The sequence below is a fragment of the Anas platyrhynchos genome, chromosome 25 (assembly GCF_047663525.1).
Source record: "Anas platyrhynchos isolate ZD024472 breed Pekin duck chromosome 25, IASCAAS_PekinDuck_T2T, whole genome shotgun sequence".
In the NCBI taxonomy this organism is placed as follows: domain Eukaryota; kingdom Metazoa; phylum Chordata; class Aves; order Anseriformes; family Anatidae; genus Anas; species Anas platyrhynchos.
In genome coordinates this window covers 3,911,182-3,932,707 of record NC_092611.1, presented here as the reverse complement: position 1 = coordinate 3,932,707, position 21,526 = coordinate 3,911,182, and the positions used below count along the sequence as shown (strand labels likewise).

Genomic DNA, 21,526 nt, shown 5'->3' with positions numbered 1-21,526 from the left:
TCTGTAAAACCACCAGCCTAACACCAATACAGCTCATGCTGCACACCAAATGCCCACCTGCTGTTAACATCCTGCCCCTTCAAAAGGTGGGTGCAACAAGGCCCCAGGTTTGGGAGCCTTTGTCTTGTTGCCCCATTCGGTTTACTCACTTGTGCCTTTGTGTCACATCCTGCGCCCTATTGATGCCACTCCGGGGGCCCCAGTGAAGGTTATTAGGGTATTAACAGTGCTTGCAAGAATTCCCCTATCTTATGCCATTCCCTGGCGATTTATCTAACAGGAATGGGATTAGAAGCAAATGCTACTTGGAACTGAATGCCCACTGCAAGGAATGGTGCTGTACAATCAAGCTATAAACTGGCCCAGAGCTTGATTTACTTGCCCTTTATTGCATTGAGCTGTGTGCCAGTCTGTCCCCAGAGACAGATGCCTCTTGGAAGATCGAGAGGCTCAACAAATTCTCAGCACTAGAGAATAGTGCACTGTCCACTTAGTTCAAGACCCTGCGTCAGGTATCTGGCCTTGTTCGTATCTCAGTCATTTACTGTGCTATTCCAGGATGCTGTCTCCGCTGCTACAGATGAAGAACGGTTGGTTAAAATCCATGATGTCATCCAGCAGCTCCCCCCACCTCACTACAGGTTAGTACAGCCTTCAGTCTGTTTATAGCTCAGCATTGCTGGCATTTCAAGAGTGTAATGGTGCGATTCCTCTCAAGATAGCTGCATTGTGCCTGTATATATTAAAATGGTTTATGGCTACATAAAGTTGATTTATATTATAATTAGATCATTACCAGACAAACACCATATACTTTATATCGTCTTATTTGACTTCCTCTGGAAAGTATGTATAGGAGGCAAATACAAGCTCGTTATGGCACAAGTGGCTGATATCATTAAGGAAATGTTCTTACTGAGGGGGCACAATACCCTCTCTAGGAATAGCAGTAAAGACAGTGAAATGTGAACACCAAAAAATTGCTTCAGGACTGTGGTTTAAGTTGTTCAAATGTATTTTGGCTGTAAGCATCCTCCCCCTGCCCCAAATAGCTTTTAGCTGCAGGCCAGTGCTGAATATGTCAGTACATAAGGAGCAGCAGCAAGACATACGAGCACGGTGGGGCAGCTTGGATGATGGATGGGATCATGTTGTATTCTGGAGTGGTTGCTTGCATTATGGCAAGGCAATTCTTAGTAACATTTTATCTATTTAATATTTAACTATAATAGCAATAATAGTAACTAGCAAATGCTAACAGTGATCTTTTGGAAATAATAACTATACTGTGTTGATTATTTAAACAGTACAAACTTATTAGAATAGTACGTGCTAAATGATATGCATTATATTAAGACACACTAATTAGTATTCATAACTATTTTGTTGTGCACGACAGTTAGTCTTTAATCATCATATTATATATATTAATGTTCATTTAACCAGTATTAATAACTATTGCAGTGTATGGTAAATGTCTTCATACTACGAAGTATGGTGATTGGTATTAATACCAGAAATAATATTAATGACTATTTAAATGATATTAATAATTACTGCAATTAGCCTGGACCAATTACAATGTATTGATTGGTATAAATAAAATAATACATTACTATTTAAATATTAATAACTATTGTATGGCATTCTTAAATAAATATAACAGTATATGGTGATTGGTATTGACAACTAATTATAATGCATATCAACCAATATTAAAAGAATTATTATTGTGTATGGTGATTATCATTTGATTATAATGGGACTATATAATTTATGCTATCCATTATTAAATATCAATAACCACTGTATTGTACTTAGCTTTGATTATAAGGTATGGTCATAGGTAATTAAACAGCATTGACTAACTTGTGGGACTTAATACTAAGTATTGGTAATTACTTCGCATTTAAAACTAATTATAATAATTTATTTGTGTTAATTAAGGGAGCAGGGCCTTGAAGACTGTATCAAAAACAAAAACTCCTTTGTCAAGTTTTCTCTGGTGCATTCCTCCTTCTCCCTGAAACGGCTCTCAGGGGATCCCAGTGCACATCCCTTAGGGATGCCTGTGCCCAGGACAGGCAGCAGCACAGCAACCCAGCCAGCAGCTGTGTGGCTCTCACTCCCCCTGCTGCTGCTGCACTGCTGGGCTCTGCCTTGGCTCACCTCAGTTCCTCAGGGTTGCTTGAAGAAGGACAGAAAGACACTTCGTTGTTCTGCTCCGTTCCGTGAGAATTTGCATGCGGGTAGGCAGTGTTTGAGGTGCAGCAGGGCCGTGCAGGTTGCTGGAGAAGCCTGCTTTGTGTCCACCCAGAAACACCCATCTGAGCTTCACGCCCTTCCCGCCTGAGAAGTTTTGGGCCTCTGCTGCCATATGGTGAAGGGGGCACAGAGAGACGGGTGCCAGCCAGGCTGCTGCTGAGCGCCAGCATGGAGGAGGTGGCAGCAGCGTTCACATTGCCACCCCCTGCACTGGCTGGAAGGAATGGAGCTGGGCCCTTCCTCCTCTTCCCCATGTCACGGTAGCAGCAGCGTTTGATCTAAAACACAATCTTTTATTTTTACTTGATCAGAAGTCCTGTGAAGCTTAACCTTGTATCTGCTGTGTATCTCTTATATGTGTATAAGAAAGCTGGAAGCACTCATTTCCTAAGTAGAATTCAGATAAAATTTGCTGGTTTTCAAAATCCTGGGCTGTGTAAATAAATAGTCTTCTGTTTACCAGGAGGTTTATATTCAAAGTCCTTTCTTCTAACTCTCAGATGAGCATTGTGCTATGACCCAAATACAGTGTAAGGGCTGTATTTCTGTTTCACAATGCTATAATAAAACCACCAAGAGCTATGAAGCTCCAGGGTGCTCTGCTTCTAGATCCTGCTGTGCTGGTGGCATTTAGCATATTCCCATCCACGTCAGTCTTTGCTGGGTCCAGTCACTTGGCTGACAACAGGTGCTTGGGCAGTCTTTTCCTTTACTCAGAACAATTCAGGAGAGACTCCCTCTTACCCCACCCCTATGTAATTATTTGCTAAAGACAACTTTACCATCCTTCTTACCATACACTTCAACTTTTTTTTTTTTGTGAGCACCCAAAGCGAAAGAAGATAATGAACTAGGGTTTGTTTTGTAACTTGCAGCATGGCTTGCTCATTGGTGCTGAACATTTGCCTATCTCTTGTTTTCCAGGACACTGGAGTTCTTAATGAGACACTTAGCTCGTCTAGCTGATTACTGCTCTGTTACAAATATGCACGCTAAGAACTTGGCAATTGTCTGGGCTCCAAACCTCTTAAGGTAACTTTTTTTTTTTCCCATTCAAATACAAGGCTTATGTAAGTTTTTGTATTTATAAAAATAAAAGATAGATATCAGTTGCCCAGAAAATCATAACTTTCAGCAGCCTAGAAAAAGATTTTCCTTTTTTTCCATCCAATGTGCTCTTCTCCTGTAAAATTTCTAATAGGAAATTATTCTGAGCAGGGGGTTGAGACCAGCTGGCAAGCTTCTGAAAGTGATGTTAATAGCTCTGCTGTTGTCAGTGGAACTGTGTTGACACACTGTGAGAGAATACCCCAGTATTGCTCTCTCTCTCTGCACTGCAACTCCACTGACCACAGTTCAGCAGTGTCAAGGAATGAGCATAGTGTGTTCTCACCCCCAGAACTCTTTCTAGATGATAATTTCTCCTCTCCTGGTTAGATGAGACTAGTGTGTCCTTGATCATCCAGGAAAATGTGTTTAGTGGCATCACTGATTTCCCACTGCAGAAATCTCCGGAGTCTAATTTGACAGCTTTTGGCTGCAAAAATTCAGACTTATGGAAATGATCTTGGATAAATGTCTCCTAAAACTTGTTTTGAATGTACCTAATAGGGTATTTTATAATTAATGGTGTAATTTAAAAAATTGTGCTTTAAAACAAAGACAAAAAAATCACCCTGGCTTCTATTGAATTGATTTCTGGACTGCTTTGCTACCAACCTGAGAAATCCGAGTCAGAGATTCCCCTGTGTGCAGTTAATGAGGGAAAGCTATTTTCTCCTTTATGGCAATTCACCCACAAGCAGTCAAAAGATTTCTTGTTTGAGTTTGCTGTTGTGAATATTGGGGTACTTGCTGGGCAGGACCAGTTGGAGACATTCCCTGCTAGAGGAAAAATGATGCAGAAGACCATGCTGAGCTTTCTACAGTGTCACAGCATTAAACTGCTGCCATACACTGTTTCTAGAAAGAAGTTAAAGGAAAGTTCCCCACTTCGTATATGCAATGCTTACCTCAATCTGGACCTGCCACGTGCTTTCTTTCCTTCTTGACCCATTGTTCCTCTTGCCTGTTTCAGTAGGACTCCAGCCTGAAACCAAAAGCTGGATGTAAATCACTGCAGTCAATATGACCATTCGTATAATGCTTTGATGAGATTTATCTCTTAACTGCCCCTAAAGTCCTGTCTGCCCAAGCAGTGTGGCACAGTAGTTCAACATGTGACAAAGCCTTACCAAGGGGAGCATATCTTTTTCACAGTCTTCTGGCTGTTTGCATTTTATTTAATCTTCCTTTTCTTCAGATCAAAGCAGATCGAGTCTGCCTGCTTCAGTGGAACAGCTGCTTTCATGGAGGTGCGAATCCAGTCAGTAGTTGTGGAATTCATCTTGAATCATGTGGATGTCCTCTTCAGTTCCAAACTCAGCTCAGTCATACGAGATGGAGCAGGTGCGTGACTTCCTCCGTTAGCTTTACCTTGATCAAAAACAGCAACAGACGCTTAATGAAAATCTGAGCCTCTTCCATGACTTTCGAAATATGTTTTTACTATCAGTGAGAGCACAGATTTACAGGGTTATGATACTAGAACCTGGCAAATATGGCCTCGTTTTTGAAATTGCTATCAGTACCTTTCCTAGAAGCCAAGGATGCTCTTCAATCAGCTGATTTAAAGGATCAATCAGCAGATTTAAAGAAAGTTCTTGGTATTCATTAGCATTGACATTAAGAAACAAAAGTCTTGCTCTTAATGTGAAATATTTTGACACCTGCTATCCTGGTTATTTCTTCTGCATAGTCTATATAGGTTAATTAGTATAGTCTATATAGGTTAACATGGCAAAGACTGCATTGGCCCTACAACTGTTGCACAGTTCCCTAATTACATTGCAGATTTGTGGCTTTAGGATGAGAAATGAACTGTGACATGTTTGTGCCCGACCCTGGAGCATCTGAAGCGTCATTTCTCCCTGGAGTGTACAGATTTGCTCAAGTAACTGCTAAGACCTTAAGTATACCTGTTCCATTGGAAACAAATGGAGTTGTACCATTCTGTGTGTTAGAAGAATAAATGAGAGCACAACCTATTACTATTCCAAAGCAGCATTAGGTCTGTTCCATCTGCTTTGATAACCTGCCCTTCCAATGAAATTTGTACAGTCAGTGCAGTTACTTTACCACGAGTACAGGTAGCTGCTGTTTCAGAATTGTTGCTGCTCCCCATTTTTGTACAAGCCCTACCTCTACTTGGCAGCCCAGAAAGTCAACCTGATCTGGTGGAAGGTGTCCCTGCCCATGGCAGGGGGTTGGAATTAGAGGAACTTCAAGGTCCCTTCCAACCCAAACTATTCTATGATTCTGTGATTCTACTTAGGACAGCACAGTTTTCGTAAGTCCAGCTTTTATTCCTACTGGAAGACAATTTTTACGTCAGTAGGATCCAGAGCTTAGCTTGGCTAACAGCCCATAGCAGGCTGAGCTCTGCCAGGGGAAGATGAACATGCTAAGAATCCGAGCCAAATGATTATCCAGGCTTAGAACAGAGCATATAAATTCGGCTAATTGTTTAATGACTTGGGCATTCACATTGTGTACTTTGCCACAAAACTAGGGGGGAAAGGGTCAGGCTGTTTCACAGCGTACCAGCTATGCTCAGGAATACTGTGCCACAGCAAGGCAGCATTCTCTTCAGTGTTTCCAGGAGCCCCTCTTTGAGCACAGCATCGTATCTGTACCAGCCTACAAGAGTTAAAGTGGTATTCCCAAGCCTGCTTTAAGACATTCCAGGGAAGTCCAGTTTGAAGGCAGATGGAGCTCTATGTACCTGTTTGGCCCAAACTTCACCCAGGGTAGCATTTACAGCTAACAAACTGGGTAAAGTGCACACTACCAAGGAGCTGTGAAGCTAAAGGAATAGTAGTAGGAATGGGTCCAACCAGGATGCTGATGTGAAGGGATGATATACTTCCCTCCCACACCTCTTACTCATGTGAGGATAACCATATAAATAATTGCGCGATAAACAATGGCAAATGAAAGACAGCTCTTACAGCAGACTCCCCTGTGCTCCTCTGTAGCACTCCTCCACATCACAAACTGGCTTAACAGATCCTAGCAGCTGGAAGCAACATCAACTACTTTTGTAAAAGTTCAGATTTTTATTTCCAAAACCAAAAACAAGCTGTAAAAAGACTGAGAGCAAAACACACAGCTAGATTCAGTTCACTGTGTCCACCTGCACATAAGTCTGTAGCAGCTGAAGTCACACATGGCATTTCCTATTGCTGGAATCTGGGAATAACTAAAAACAAACTTTGTAAGAAGAAAGCTGTCACTATCGTTATGGAGTTCAGCATGCAGATGAAGCTTAATTAAAGTATGTCAACACTGAAGGTTTCTAACCTGCTTGCTTCCCTGCCCATCACCATTCTTGTTTTGTTTTTTGTTTGTTTGTTTAAATACGGTAAGCTGCTCTCAATTAAAAGTATTTCCTTTCTCATAAACATACCTCTGACAAAATGGTTATTTTGACCACATCTTTCAGGGGCTAGAACAACAAGATCTTAGAAAAACACAACAGTTCCCCCAGAACTTTGATGTCTGTACTGCTGTTTTCTGATTCCCCCTCTTGTTCCTGGTTTTCCCTTTCAGGGCACAGTTCTTTATCACGGCCCAAGTCTCTGCTGGTGTCCTCTCCTTCCACAAAGCTGCTCACACTGGAGGAGGCACAGGCACGGACACAAGCCCAGATCAACTCTCCCATCGTAGCAGACAGCAGATACATTGAAGTGGGAGAAGGCCCAGCAGCTCTACAAGGGAAATTCCACACGGTCATAGACTTTCCATCTGAAAGGTAGAGAGGAGTTTCCTTTCCAGCATGTGTCATAACTGATTTATTTTGATTACATCAAAAACTTGTTGAAACTGACTTATAGTAATCATGCATAAAGTATTGTAGCCAATTTTCCACGCGCTTTGGACTTCGTGAGGATTCAACTAACATACAAATGTCTGATGGGTTTAGGTTAGCCCTGCAACTTCTGTGCCATTTCTTCCTTTTCACGGGGCTATCACTAAATGTAAGAGCCATACCGATGCATATCCATGCCCGTACTAGCCACAGACACAGAAATGTGAACAGGGTGAATACCTAGAAACACTGGGGTTTTCCAGATTTCAGGACCACATGCCTGAAACAAACTTCGGTTGTCCTCAAAGTGGAGCTGTTGGACAGACTTGATGGTGCTAGAAATTAAACATGGCAGTGGGAGGAGGCAAGCATGATTTTACAGCATAAGAGAGGCTCTTTAATACCTTTTGTGACTACACAGTTCCTCAGAGAACAGCTATACCAACCAGCTAAATAAAAAACATTACTTTGATGCCATGTTGTACAAGTATGGAGCCTTTGCTCACCTGCATTGCATCTGCTTTGCATAGTTTGCTGGAATTTACCCAGCACCCAAACTTTAGGGCTGAACTATAAGAATGAAAACATCCTCAACTATTTAAAAGAGACCGCGTTTCTAAGCTGTCTTTCAGCAGAAACAAGGTATTGTTAATAACAAACAACTGTTAGCAAGAGCTAAATGCAATTTCCTATCACCCTGACATACACGATTTGCTGTTCTCACTTCAGAAAAAGACCACCCAATAAGATGAAGAAATCGCCAGTTGGCAGTTGGCGTTCCTTCTTCAACTTGGGAAAATCATCCTCTGTGTCCAAACGCAAACTACAGCGCAATCCCAGTGAGCCCTCAGAAATGAAAGCCATAGCCCTGGCAGGTAAGGGTGTAAATCCATTCTTCAAAAAACAAGATTTTTCGGCAATGCAGAATTCATGTTTACAGTGTGCTTTTATCTCCTTCTAGTGTTCAAGCCATGCATAACATCCTGAGTTAACCGCTGTCTTTCCTAAAGGGATCTCGCATTAGCTCATGAATTTGACATGCTAGAGCACACCCCTTAAATGTGTTTCTCAGAGTAGCTTTTGAAGGACATTATATGGGCACCACTATAAAAAGTCTCAGAATATTTCCTTCTTGACACTCCTATCATGAAATAAGAATACATTTCTGGCTCCATTTGCTATTCTCGGATGATACATTTAAAATAGGCTTAAAGGCACTTTACCACAGATGTATTCTCCCAGAAAGCGAAAGAAGACATCCAACAACTTTTTGTAGCCTCCTCTATGTAGTCTCTGACTTCTCAACCCTTATATATATATAATTTTCTGTCTCTTTAAAAATAGCAACTATATATTTTTGCAGTGAAACATACCACAAATTCCTAAATATGGACCAGTGAGGACTTTGTCCCATCTTTTCTCTGGTGCCATTTTCAAATTATAACCTTCAGTCTTCAGGGTAATAAACACATTATATGACTGTCTTCCTGGAGCATTTTAGTTGTACTCGTTTAGTGCTTGTAAAACCAGCTGTGTAAATGTTACTTTCTTCCCCATTCTAAGGGATTTGCTGTCAGGAACCAACCAGTTACCACAGGTACATCCAGACAGAGTCTGTAGTGGCATGACATGCATGGGAGGCAGCCGTTTTCCAACCTGTCACCTGCAGTAGGTTAATTTTCATAGGTTACTCTTCACCAGTCTGTAAAATGAGTGTCAAAAATCAACCCAGTCTTTGTAATCACTTCTTGCCCAGTAGTATGCAATCATTGGCTGAAATGACCTCTGTAGATCATCCAGGCCAATCTCCCACACAAAACAGGACTACTTCTATCTTAGACGGTAAAACGTATTAACACTCAACCAGGGTAAAGGCTTTCTTTAAGGACTTTGGAATAAAAAGAGAACAGAAAAAAAAATAAAAGCACAACTGTTACTTTAAAAACAGCAGTACTGATGCTAGAAGCCCATTCAGCTTCTTCCTGCCACCACTACGTAACCAAATGTAAGCCATGTTTGTAATTCAACTTTTCCCTGTCTTGGTTGCATTTTCATAGGTGGACGAGGAGACAGCGGAACTCTTCGCTCAGCTAAAAGCGAAGAATCACTTACCTCTCTGCATGCTGTTGATGGTAAGACAAAACTGTACCTTCACTTTCAATGTGTGTGGATTAAAAAAAAAAAAAAAGGCAATAGGATATTACTGACTGCAGATACTCAACAGGGCAGATCCTCTTCCTCCCCTCCCTCCCCCTCTCCAGCAAAAGCTGGACTCACTACTTAATGGAGCAGCTTATCGTTCTGTGTTGGGCAGTATTATCATCTGAGAAATGCTCTTCAAATCTTTGTTTTCCTTCGAAGGTAAAAAAGCAAAGCTATTGCTTTTGTATAGCTGGCATTACTTAACCTTTCATTCCTCACCATCTCCTTTCTATTCTAAGGTGGAAAAGACACCATCAGGAAGGAAAATGCTTTCTGAGGGAGACTTAGGCCTACAGCACACTTAACCTAGTTTTGCTTTTGCAAACAGCATAGTTTCACACCAAATCGGACCTGACAACTGCTTTAAAAGAGTTTGAGCACATTTAATTAACAATTACCACTAACTACATTATTTTTCTGTTCAGAGTTTGCCACATGAACATCTTGCACATTGCTTTAAAACAACGTTAAAAACAACACCAAGCCATTGTCTCCTGGACAGTATTTTTTTTTTTACACTAACTCCTGTGTATCTACTCATTCCTAGGTGAAACTAAACTATTTCGACCCAGAAGACCTAGATCCAGCAGTGATGCATTGTCTGCTTCTTTCAATGGCGAGCTCTTAGGAAACATGAATCGCTGCAATTCTTACGACAACCTTCCACATCACGACAGCGATGGGGATGAGGGGATCATCCATGTTCCTGCCCTTATTTCTCCTCGCTCTTCTGAAGACGTTGACCTGAGCCCACCAGATATTGGAGTTGCCAGCCTGGATTTCGACCCGATGTCTTTTCAGTGCAGCACACCCCAGGCAGAGTCTGAGTGCCTGGAGAGCAGTACCTCCCCGATGGAGTCAGTCGGCATAAATAAGGAGAAGCCGAGCCTATTTAAGAAGGATGTAGAATCAGGCAGCCAGTCCCACACACCAGGCAGCGCCACAAGCTCTGAGCCAGTCTCTCCTTTCCAAGAGAAGATGAGTCCCTTCTTTACTATGGATATGAGCCCAACTGAAGAGAAGGCCTGCAAACCCCATGCCTTCTCACCCAAGATGGAGCAAAAGCCCATCAAATCTCCACCACTGACTACATCAGAACCTGTCTCCTTTGCACTGCCCAGCCGCATGTCAGAACCAACTGGAGGAGTGCCCATCATGACCAGAAACTCCTCTGCTTCCAACTGGAGCAAAGGGATTGGCCTCACTGAAATGACAAACAGGTCCCCAACCCAGATGTCCTTGCCCCTGAAAAGCAATGAAACAGGAGCAGGGGAAGGAGCCCAACAAGAGCTTCTGCATGCCCAGCTAGTGGCTGCTGGCAAACCAGAGTTGCCAGAAGAAGGGGAGAGACCAATGTCAAGCAGTCAGAATAAGACTGTACCCACTGGACACACACAGCCAGGTACAGTGCATTTTCCTCCATTCTTTCTTTAAGTTCCAAAGGGGACCTGCTCTCAAAAAAGTCCTTCTCTGCGTGCCTTTTAGGAGAGGGGATTGCCCATCAGTTCTGATCACAAGTGTTCTTGCAGGGCTGTGCAAATCAGTAAGGTCTTAACCTCTGTCTTCTCCCTACATCACACAAATCTCGGATATTTTTTCATAATACTTTGTATACCACCTTTTTTTCCCATCATGCCATACATGAAAATCTATAGCATGTACTTCTAAATCATTTCAGCCGATAGACCATCTAAGACTTTTCTTTTTTAAATTAAAAATCTGCCAACACTTGAAGAAGGGACCTTCTTGCCCAAAACCTTATGATCAAAATTGTGTAAGGGTGTCTCATTCTCTGCTACCTACTTCCTACCTCTCTAGAAATGCAAGAGGAGCCTTTAGACAATCTCTTGTGTTTTTTTTTCCTTTTTGTGATGAACTGCTGTGCTATTGAGCAGCGTTTGCATGTAAGACTGAAGATACAGTATTTCGCACCAGAAGGAATTGCCACTGTGAAAGTGTGGAAAGCATCTATTTTTTTATAGTAGTCATTAAGGTTAGGTCACTCTCCTTATTGGGTAACATAAAATCACTCTCTCTCTCAATTTTCCCCCCATTAGGAGCAGTTGCCCTCGACTCCCCCCAGGATCCTGTTCCTGTCAGTTCCGTGTCTCTTATCCCTCCTCCTCCTCCGAAAAATCCAGCGCGCATGCTAGCCCTAGCGTTAGCTGAGTCTGCACAGCAAGCATCTGCTCAGTCTCAGAAAAGGCCAGGAGATACTCATTCTGAAAGCACAAATTATGGAGAGACCGAAGCTGGTACAGCTCTAGAAAAGCTCCATATCTCTGCTGGTGCTCCAGACAAGCTCCACCTGTATACCAGTCTGCCTGAGAACCGCCTTCACTTCCAGCCTGGAGCTCCAGTAGAGCAGGATTTTCAAGGTAGCAGCACAGCCGGGGAGCAGAACCACCTGTCAGGCGCACCTGGAGCTCGAGACCCCCTGCCTCTCCACAGTGGCATGCCTGGGGACATGCCCGCTAGCAGAGATGCAGAGCAAGAGCAGTCCAGCTTCCATCCTGGTAAATCGGGAGACAAAGATCACTTCCCGTCCCACGCCGGGGACCGGGAGCACACACAGCACCACACCCCGGGTGCACCGCCTGACTGGGAGCCTCCCACACCTGACATGCCAGTAGATAAGCCCCAACTCCGTGCATGCATGCCCGGGGACAAGCACCTCGCGCCCGCCTGCACAGCCGATGACAAACTTCAGACTCCTCCTGTTGTGACAGCCGGGGAGAAAAGCACCCTGGCTTCAATGCCGTATCTGACAACCATCCAGACAACAGCAACCGAGCCTAGCCACGGGCCAGCGAGCCAACATGCCACTGGCCCGGCCACTACTCAGACAGACAGCATTGTTACAGCGACGCAGCGCACGCTCGCAGCCAGCCAGCCCGCTATGTCGCAGAGACAAGATCACCAGTCAGCAATGGGACAAGTGCCAGCCGCCTCTGCAAAAGCAACCAGTGGTTCCAGCCAGGTACGTGCACGTATCTGCAAGCACCGTGTGTGTGCACAGCTGCTCTGTGTTTGTGGGGGACTGAGCTCAGGGAGAGTTGGTCCAAATCTGAGTGGCAAGAGGCAGGGGGTTCCTCATGGGTTACTTACTGGGAATTGAATGTGTAGGACAGAGGCACAGCCTTAGAGGAATGCAGCACAATATTTCTTAAGTAAATACATGGGAACATAGCAGTGTATCTACTCTCATAAATTTAAGGAAAAAAGAGTATTTGGTGGGGTGACTGATCAAGGGAATGGTGGCTCAGAAGTGCTCAGATGCAAGTAACTGACAATGTCCTCTTCCGGCAGCCTTTAATAAAGCAGGTCAGATTCCTGGTGAGGGGGTTAGTCATAGAAGTGTGCGTTCAGAAAGCCAAGCTATCTGCTGCCCATGAAATACGCACACCTGCAGCCTGCTGGCTGTCTTAGTCACTGTAATGTGGAAGGGATTTCAGCTGTATTACACTAGTTGAGCTGCTAAGTCCTACACACAGGTGTATTTCCATTAACATAAGTACATTAACAAGTAGACCACCTAACAAAATGCTTTGGCCACTGTATAAAGGCTATAAAGTAGAGACAGCTACTTCCTCCCCCTTCAGCAGTCTGACATTTGCAATAAGAGCACTTACAGGCTCTTCAGCTGCCGTTTGTGGCAGGTCCTGGAAGCCACCTGCCATCCCCCAGAGGCAGCATGCTGCCCTTGCTGTGAGAGGGAACATACACATCTTTTCCTTTGACAGTGAGCAATGCTGGCTCTCCACAGCAGACGAAAGTCAGGCACAAAATAACTGACACTGTACTAATCCATACAAGCATCTGTGATAGCATAAGTACGGAATGGGGGAAGGATGCTTGCCTCTAACTTCTACTGGTCTCTTCCCTATAGGTTTGGGGTGCAACTGCACCAGAAAAGCCACCTGATCCTGCTCCTGTTTTTGCCTCAGAAAATAGTTCTACTACACGCTGCTCATCTTCTGTGCCCACAGGGCACCAGAGCCATGTGGAAAAGCCTCGGGAGAGTACAAGGGCTCCCCCGCTGCACCTGCGTTCCGAGTCCGTCCCTACTCACTCATCCTACAGCTTTACACCTCCTGTCCCACCTGTGAGAACACTGGAGAGCAAAATTGCTGCTGCCATGCACTCAAACAATACGGATGCTATCAACAACTCCAACTATCACGCCTTCCTGGCTTCCTCCATGCTGGCCTCCTCTGTGGAGGAAGCCCTGCTGCCGCCGCCACCACCTCCACCCCCCAAGCACGCTTCCCTGCAGTCCATCTACGTGCCACATCCCAAGCCGGAGAGCATCCCAGAGCCCTCTGGACCAGACAACTACCTGCACCACAAGCCGACCTCCAGCCACACGTACAGGCCTGAGAGTGTTCCTCCTCACATCTCCTACCACAGCAAACCTGACCAGCACCAAGCCTATCCTCCTCGCTCTGAGACACCGACTTCTGCAAGCACTCGCTACAACACCTACACAAACCAAGGAAAAAGCACCTCAACTGTCCACTCCAAGCCTCGCAGCCGGACGGAGTTTGTGTCCTCTGTGAGCCCAACGGGTCTGCGTAACACCAGCTACACTGAGGACGCCCCACCCTACCCCACCATCCGTCGGGTTCAGTCGCTGCACGTCCCCACCCCGGCTGCCGCTGCTATCCGCTCCGTTCCCATTTCGCGCACCGAGGTGCCTCCAGACGACGAGCCCGTGTATTGCCCACGGCCTCTCTACCAGTACAAGCCATATCAACCCCACTCTGACTACCACGTAACTCAGCTGCAGCCTTACTTTGAGAACGGACGAGTCCATTACCGCTACAGTCCTTATTCCAGCTCTTCTGGATCTTCTTATTACACTACTGCCGATGGGAACTTCTACGACCTGGACCCCTACAGTACCGTACGGGCCAAGCCCTTCCACCCCCTGCCCAGCCGAGAGTTTGCCTCCTACGCCTCGCGGCTGCAAAGCAAAGGTCTGTACCGCTACCCTGGTTTGTCCGCCTACCCGCGGGGTGGCCTCATCAGCCACCTGGCTGGCAAAGAGCACAGCTTTATTAGCAGAGATGTGCCTCCTGCCCCAGACATCAAGCACATGTACATGTCATGGGACCTCGAGGACATGGAGAAGTACCGCATGCAGTCAATTCGCCGAGAGAGCCGCACACGGCAAAAAGTGAAAGGGCCGGTGATGTCCCAGTATGACAACGTGGCCCCGCTGCTGCCGGATGATCTGGGAGGACTGGATGTCATTCATCTGCGCAGTAAATCTGATCCTGGGAAAACTGGGCTCCTCACCGTGGCAGAAGGTAAGGAGGGGAGGTACCCAGCCAAAGCAGCTACACCTGAAGGAGATGAACGCTACTACATGCAGCACCCTGAGCCAGAACTGGACAGAGCCCACTACCACGGGGCCTATGGGAACGGCCCTTCGGAGAAGCCGTCCCTGCCCCAGAAGCAGAGCAGCATCCGGAGCAGGAAGCTGCACGAGCCTGGATGCAGCACAAACGAACACAGGACGCACTTGCAGCAGGAGGGAAGCCATAGGCAGCCTTCCGAATCCAAAAACGGACCCCCTTATCCTGACTACAGGCCTAAAGGCGGCCCAGAGCCTTCCGAGCCCGTCGGTTACCAACACTCTGGCGGGAAGTACATGCCGGTGAACCAGGATACCCTGAGACTGAACCACAAGGAAGTGAAGTTAGCGGATGACAGACAAGATTTAGAAAGGCCTCGAGCCAAACCGAGCACGTCCATGGAGAAACAGACCAGAGACTGCTATAAGGAAGAGGAGCACGCGGCCTCTCCCATGGCACCACCACCCAAGCCTGAACGGAGCCACAGCCTCAGGATGCAGCACCCTGAATCCATGGAGAGGGATTCTGCCCTCCTCTACCCGTACCAAACCCTCGGGAAACGCCAAAGCACTATGACTGTGATGTCCCAGTACGACAATTTGGAGGATTACCATACCATGCCTCAGCACCAAAGAGGGAGCTATGTTGGAGGAGGGGGGTTCATGCCCCCCACTTTTACCCACATGCACAGCAGGACTTACGCCACCGCCCTTGGCCAGGGGGCCTTCCTCCCAACGGAGCTGTGTTTGCAGAGGCCCGAAACAGAAGTCCACGTCGAGTGAGCTGGTATGAGGCGAAGGAGGAATAGAGTCTAAGCAGCCTCTGCTGGACAGTGGACTGTTTTATTTTTTCAGTGATGGAAAAAAAAAATCTAGCCCCCATGAGCAAAACTCCTTCAACCCCCCCTCCTCCCCCACCAGCCCACCCACTCACTGTTTTTATGTAGTAGAGATATAGCTTTTTCATGTAGTTTGAGATAACTGGAATGGTTAGGCAGGCTGTTGGCGCCCAGATGTTGCCAGAGAGGACAGGCAGAGCTGAAAGAGATGCTGCAGGGGGAAGGGAAAAGAAGTTTTTCCTTCCCTGGATTTGATGTTGGCAGTTACCACCGCTTCCTCACCATGCCTCCGTAGTCCTGTGCATGATGGACTGTGCATGCTGCTGTTCTTGTGAGCCCCGTGTGTCACCCTTCCCACTGTTAGCTTCCAAGAAAGGGTCTCCGTGACACGCCTCGGAGGAGCCACTCTTCTACTCCCGCTGAGGTTATGCAGCACGAGGGGGTGGGGGGAGGCTTCCGAAGTATTTTCTTCTTGATAAATGCCAAGGTCCTGCCTCTCCCTTGAAAATTAGCGCTTAGGTATAGTGGATCTTCACTGCTTCAACTGCTTGGAAGTGGGTGGGAGCCTGTTTTGACTTCAGCCTGTGGAAGAGGCTCTGAAGCAAGCTCACGATACAGCACACTTCTTAAATTGCTTGCTTAACAAGTTGCTTCTGGCTACAAGAAGTCAAAGTTTCTCTAGTGTAAGTGGAGGCGAGCTATAGAAGCCAAGCAGGGCACAGGTCTACATTTCTCACAGCAAAAGAAAAAAACAATACAAAAAAAAAACAACACAAAAACACATGCACAAAGGGAGCAGCACACCCATTTCATGCCAATTCCTCCTATACTGCTAGGCTATCTACAGTCCAGATGATTTAATTCCATGTTGAGGCTGGCCAGACAGTATCCTCTCATTCCAAAAAAAAAAAAAAAAAAAAGAAAAAAAAGAAAAAAAAAAACATAATAAGAAAACCACTTCTAGTAGTGTTATGTCCAGCTTGTAAATTGGAGCACAAGTTTCTAGCTGGGAATGACTGTGTAAGTGCTGAGTTACCTGCATGCCCAGCTATTTGCCCAGGGCCAGACCCTGCAGCTCTTAGATCAGGGAGTGCTCCTAGTGACCCTAAACTGAAGGCCCTGCAGGACACAGCTTTCTGTAACCTTTCAGTTCTGCGTTGGCAAGGGAATCCCTGTGAAGTCGTGGCACACGCAGAGTAGTTACGTGCTGTCTGTGCGCTGTGAAATAGTTTTGCCTCCCGTATTGCAAGCGTAGAGCACACCAGTATTCAGTTAGCAGTAGGGACAGAAGGCCAGTGCACTCTCTAATACACTAATAACATTGTCCTAGGTATTTAAAAGCTTTCCATATTGTGAAAGAAGCCAGGCACCCACTGGTGTGCAGCCTCCTCGACTTCCCAGGCCTAACTACAACCCCACCTTACAAAGCACATCCATTTCATATTAGGCAGGGCTTGCACAAAATACTTGAGGTTTAGGACTTTTTAAATGCTCACTGAGAAATACCAAGGCCATTCCTGTTCCATGTGGTTGAAGAACTTCTCTACCCATTTCAAATCTCTGATGTTTTTATTAAAAATCTGGAGGTCCTGCAGTTAGCACACAGCTGTGAAAGTTAAAGGGAACTTTTATTAGATTTATAAGATGGTTGGTTGTTGTTTTTGTTGTTTGTTTTTTTTTTTTGAACAAAAGTTTCATAACTATTTTGGGGTTTTTAAATCTTAAAGAAAATGTGCTTCTAGTAGCTAACCAGTCTTTAGCTGTTTGCTTCTTTTACTCTTGTAGCCTTGTCCAGGGCTGTTTCAGTAACAGTACCTTATGGTCCTATTTTATTGTGCAATGTTGTTGTTTTAAGTGTTTTGTTCAGCAGAGTTGTTACATGTTACAGAAATAAATCTGGCAGTCAGAAAAAAAGAAAAAAAAATGCACTGTGATTCAGGTTACCGTCACCTCCTTGTGAGTAATTACCAGGTAGAGGGGCTTGTTTCTTGGTGGGGGAATGCTTTTTGTAATGTTTTCTTTTATGGGGGAAAAAAAAGATGCACAGAAAGGGGCCCTTAGGTGAGCCAAGCTGTGGGCCATCCTGCTCCAGTGCTAGCTCCCCAGCAGAGGCTGACCCATCCCGCTTCCTTGCCACAAGTGAGCTAAGGGAGGCCGAGTTCAGGATGTTCAGGATGTGCGCTCTCCAGCGAGGTGCGTACTTCACCAGGACTGGTACCAGTCCTCAAGCGCTGCAGCACAGCCCCCCCCAGCTGCCAGGTACCTGCCGAGGTCTCCAGTTGAAGCAGGGACAACACGTCTGGTTCAGGCTATTTGGGATTCAGGTACCGAGAGCTGTAGGTCAAACCTCTCTCTCCATGAAAGCCTTAACCCCCGCTCCTGCCCCCCAGCAGCTCTCCTAACTTCCATTTTGGCCTTATGTTAGTCAGGACTGTCCTTCTGCTACCAGGGGGCTGAACTCGGCCCCCACTATTGTAAATGCCTCTATGGATGTTCCTGCTCAAAGCCACCATCTCCCTTTAGATACCAAGTGCCATCCCTGGACACTTTCTGCTCCCCAGAAACCTGCCCGAGCCTGGGCTCTTCCACGCACAGCATCGTGCAAAGTGCTGGGTGCTAAGCACCCTTTCTCCCCCATGGGAACAAAAACTTTCAGCACCTTTCAGAAAGAGCTCCTGGAAGTACACATCTGTACTCCTAGAGGGGTGTTCCACGCAGCCTTCCCTCAAGAGCAAAAAGCATTTTAAAAAGGCACACAGCAGAAAACTTAACCCAGCGTCCTCCCCGGCCTGTGCACAGCCACATCGGGGCGTATTTCCAGGGCTGCAAGCTCTCAGAGAACCCAAGCCAACCTCTCTATGCCAGTAGTAGGCCACAGGTACAAGGCAAGGTTCAGGTACCAGCTTTTCCCAGACAGTCCGACAGATGAGCGCCTTTCTTTTGGTGTCACCACCAAACATCACAGCGCCAACATCTGCAGCAGTCAGCCCGCGCCCACCCCACACGAAGCCATATAGCGAACTATGCAGTTCTGCTCTTGCACTGTGGTGAATCTGATGGTCCTTAGAAGGAGTTTTTCCATCCCCATTAACTGATTGATGATAAGTCAAAACAGCTACATCTTTCCAAAATCACAGCTGAGCTATACAAAAGGGCACTTTGCTTCAGTGCAAGGAGGGGAGGTTACACCACATGTCTAAATAAGGTGGATGATCTGGAGGTAAGTTGGTAGCTCAGTTCTTGGCATCCTAGCAGAGAAAGGGGAGAGAGCAAAGGGATGGCAAGGCAAATAAATAAAACTAATTGCAAGGCCAGTTCATCTCAGATTAATTTATTGCCTAGGCTTATCTCCAGCTAGATGACAAGCAGCTATGCTTTTAAATATTTCCCTTACACTTGCCACAAGCTAGCTACATCTTAACTTGCCACTTCCTAAGTTTTCAGCTGAGTTTCTGCCTAGTGCATGGAAGAGTTAGGGTCCAGTAATGTACTCCAGCTCTGGTTTTCCACCTCCACCTCGGAGCAGAACGTGTGACCCACAGGAGACCTTTCTTGGCGAAGGGAGAGTGCAGACGTTAGGTGAGTAATGAGGACCTAGCCCCTATAAAGTCTTAAGTAAAGCATTCATTTCTAATTTTTTAACAAAACTTATCAGGTGAAATCTATATGCAGATACAACAAAAGACCCACAACATTGTGCCTATGTCTTTCCAGAGATCCTCATTTTATGCTCATCGTTTGAAAGGGGTCAGCAAGGATTGCACAGTGGTAGTAAGTTGCTACACAAAACCAAAACCAACCTGAAAACATGCTGTTCCTCTTTAACCCCAGAAAGGGACAGAACCTCACGTGTACTATGCCATTCCTCAGTACGTCAACAGGGCATTGACAGAAGTGATGTGTTACGTGTTAGGAAATCTGGATGAGAAGTAGTTTTACTTTCTTTTGTTAAAGGCGGCTTAGGCATGCACCTCTTTTCCCAGAACCTCGTGCTACGGAAACCCGCTGTTGAAAGGCATGGTCTGGTTTAAACAAATGTACGCCAGAATACCTGTGTGTGCAGTCTTGCCTCGTCCAGTTTGTTGGGAGGGTGGGGGGGTGGGGGGAGAAAAGGGTTGTTTTGCAGTTCATTTTCCTGCTGTAGAAGACTTGGTTTTTCTTTCCCTGAGCCGCATGAGAGAAACGTCCCAGAAAGTCTTGGGTTACCTTTGGAGATCCCTCCACTTTAATTTATATAGTGTCTTTTTTTTGTGAACTGGTGTAAAATGTATATGCCGACGAGCTCATGTATTTTTATGTAAATATTTTTTGTGGTTTCCCCACTGCCCTCCTCTGTAAATATTTAGAATTCTCATATTCTTCTCACCTTGTATGATGCAGATGTGGTTTTGTTTCTGTTTTTTATTTGTACTGTAATGCAACAATCCAGACTGAAGTGTCTTGTGGTATTAAACAAAAGCAACAGTCCCACTGAGCTCACACTCAGATGTACAACTTGACAGCATTAATCAAGCCAGGTTAAAAACTATTCCTTTGTGTTTGTGTATTTGTGCCTCTGCCTCATTATTATTTTTATACTATATTGTTAATTAATAATAATGGAAAAGCATGAAAAAAATTGAAGAGCCATGCTTTGGAGGGACAGGGCAAGGATCTCTGAAGACAAAGGACAAGGTGATTTGTATTCATTTGCAAAGTCTATCCCAGAAATTGCTCACTGTAGGTCCCTGCCACTGCTTATCTGCCCCGCTCCACCTGTGGCCATGACTGCTCCTAAAAAAAATAAACCAGCCTGGGCTTTTTTTGTCTCCCTTTCTTCTCACCCTGCCTGCCAGGGCAGGCAGAAATAGCTCGGCCCTTGCCCAGCAGGGCTGGTGGAGCTGGCACTGACAGATGGCACTGGCCATGGTGGCCTTCAGAGCCCGCTGGGGGATGCGAGGTACCACACTAATTTTGTGCGCAGTTAATTAGCAGCAAAAGATGATTAAAGGGAGCTATGCTTTTAACATTGAGGGAAGGACTTTTTGGAGTATTTTCAGCCAGTACATGCTATGTAATTTAGAAGTGCTGCAGGCAATAAAACCCAACCTAACCATCCCCTCTGGGGGCAGCAGGCCAAACCCCCCTGCCGCAGGCTGGAGCCGGTGGGACACCATCACCGGGAGCTGCTGTGTGTGCCTGGCCTGCTGCACAGGCAGTAATTTGGGAGCAGCAGGCCCAGAATTGTTCTGTAGGAGCACAGAGGGCTATTACAGCTCCTGTGAGCTGGCTGCTGAGCCCCTTCTCTTAGCCTCATCCACGCCTGAAGCCTCGCTTCACAGCCCAGGTTTACACGTAGCGCACTCAGCCCCATCCTTCAGCTGACCACCCGTGTCCTTGCAGGAAAGGTCCCACGGGCAAGCCACCACCTCTGGTTTTTAACATCTGGCCTAGGGAGTCTTGGAAAGGTGGCCACCCAAAGCAGTACCATGCTGTGCTTCAGTGCGAGCCATAAAAAAAAGTTGCCACAAAAAAAAAGTTCAGGTCGAGCATCACATCCATGCCAGAAGATCTCCGTTTGGTGAGTAAGGGCACAGCAGGTCTGACCCCAATGCCCCAGGAGCACGGCCTCCCTCCTTGTTTTGGCCTGAAGCGCATGAAAACCGAGGCTGTGCTTGCCCAGCCAACAAGGACATCGCCTGGAGCAATCCTCCCAGCAGCACAGCGAGCAAAGAAGTCATGAGCTGGGTGTTTCAGCTCACGTCCAGGGAGGACTCGGTGTGTACAAGCACTGCCAGGAGCATTTCCCAGCTGCACACCCGCCTCCCTCCTGGCACCACCACAAGAAGAACAAAACAAAAGCTGGAGGCTCTCGGCTCTTCAGAGCCGCTCTCGAGCAGCAGCCCCGTGGCTGAGATCCACACGCAGGTGGGGGGGAAGAGGGCACCGGGCTGATTTTCCCCAGGTGCTTCC

The 21,526-nt window shown here is 46.1% G+C and overlaps 1 protein-coding gene and 1 long non-coding RNA gene across 13 annotated transcripts in view; one reads left to right on the top strand and one right to left on the bottom strand.

The window, feature by feature from the left end:
- Positions 1-20,102, top strand: part of ARHGAP32 (Rho GTPase activating protein 32) — a 264,246-nt gene extending 244,144 nt beyond the window's left edge. For all 12 annotated transcript variants that reach the window (XM_038167597.2, XM_072027728.1, XM_072027724.1 and 9 more), the window contains 9 exons: positions 559-641; positions 3,190-3,297; positions 4,568-4,713; positions 6,916-7,117; positions 7,904-8,049; positions 9,232-9,306; positions 9,924-10,778; positions 11,434-12,356; positions 13,266-20,102. In XM_038167597.2, coding sequence (XP_038023525.2) covers positions 559-641; positions 3,190-3,297; positions 4,568-4,713; positions 6,916-7,117; positions 7,904-8,049; positions 9,232-9,306; positions 9,924-10,778; positions 11,434-12,356; positions 13,266-15,518 — 4,791 coding nt within the window. In that variant the 3' untranslated portion in view covers positions 15,519-20,102. The remainder of the gene's footprint in view (positions 1-558; positions 642-3,189; positions 3,298-4,567; positions 4,714-6,915; positions 7,118-7,903; positions 8,050-9,231; positions 9,307-9,923; positions 10,779-11,433; positions 12,357-13,265) is intronic.
- LOC106017134 (uncharacterized) overlaps positions 3,291-21,526 on the bottom strand; it is a 40,479-nt gene continuing 22,243 nt past the window's right edge. The window contains exons 3-4 of the long non-coding RNA XR_002402225.4: positions 4,500-4,740; positions 3,291-4,354 (exon numbers count right to left, since the gene is read on the bottom strand). This is a non-coding gene — a long non-coding RNA (uncharacterized lncRNA). The remainder of the gene's footprint in view (positions 4,355-4,499; positions 4,741-21,526) is intronic.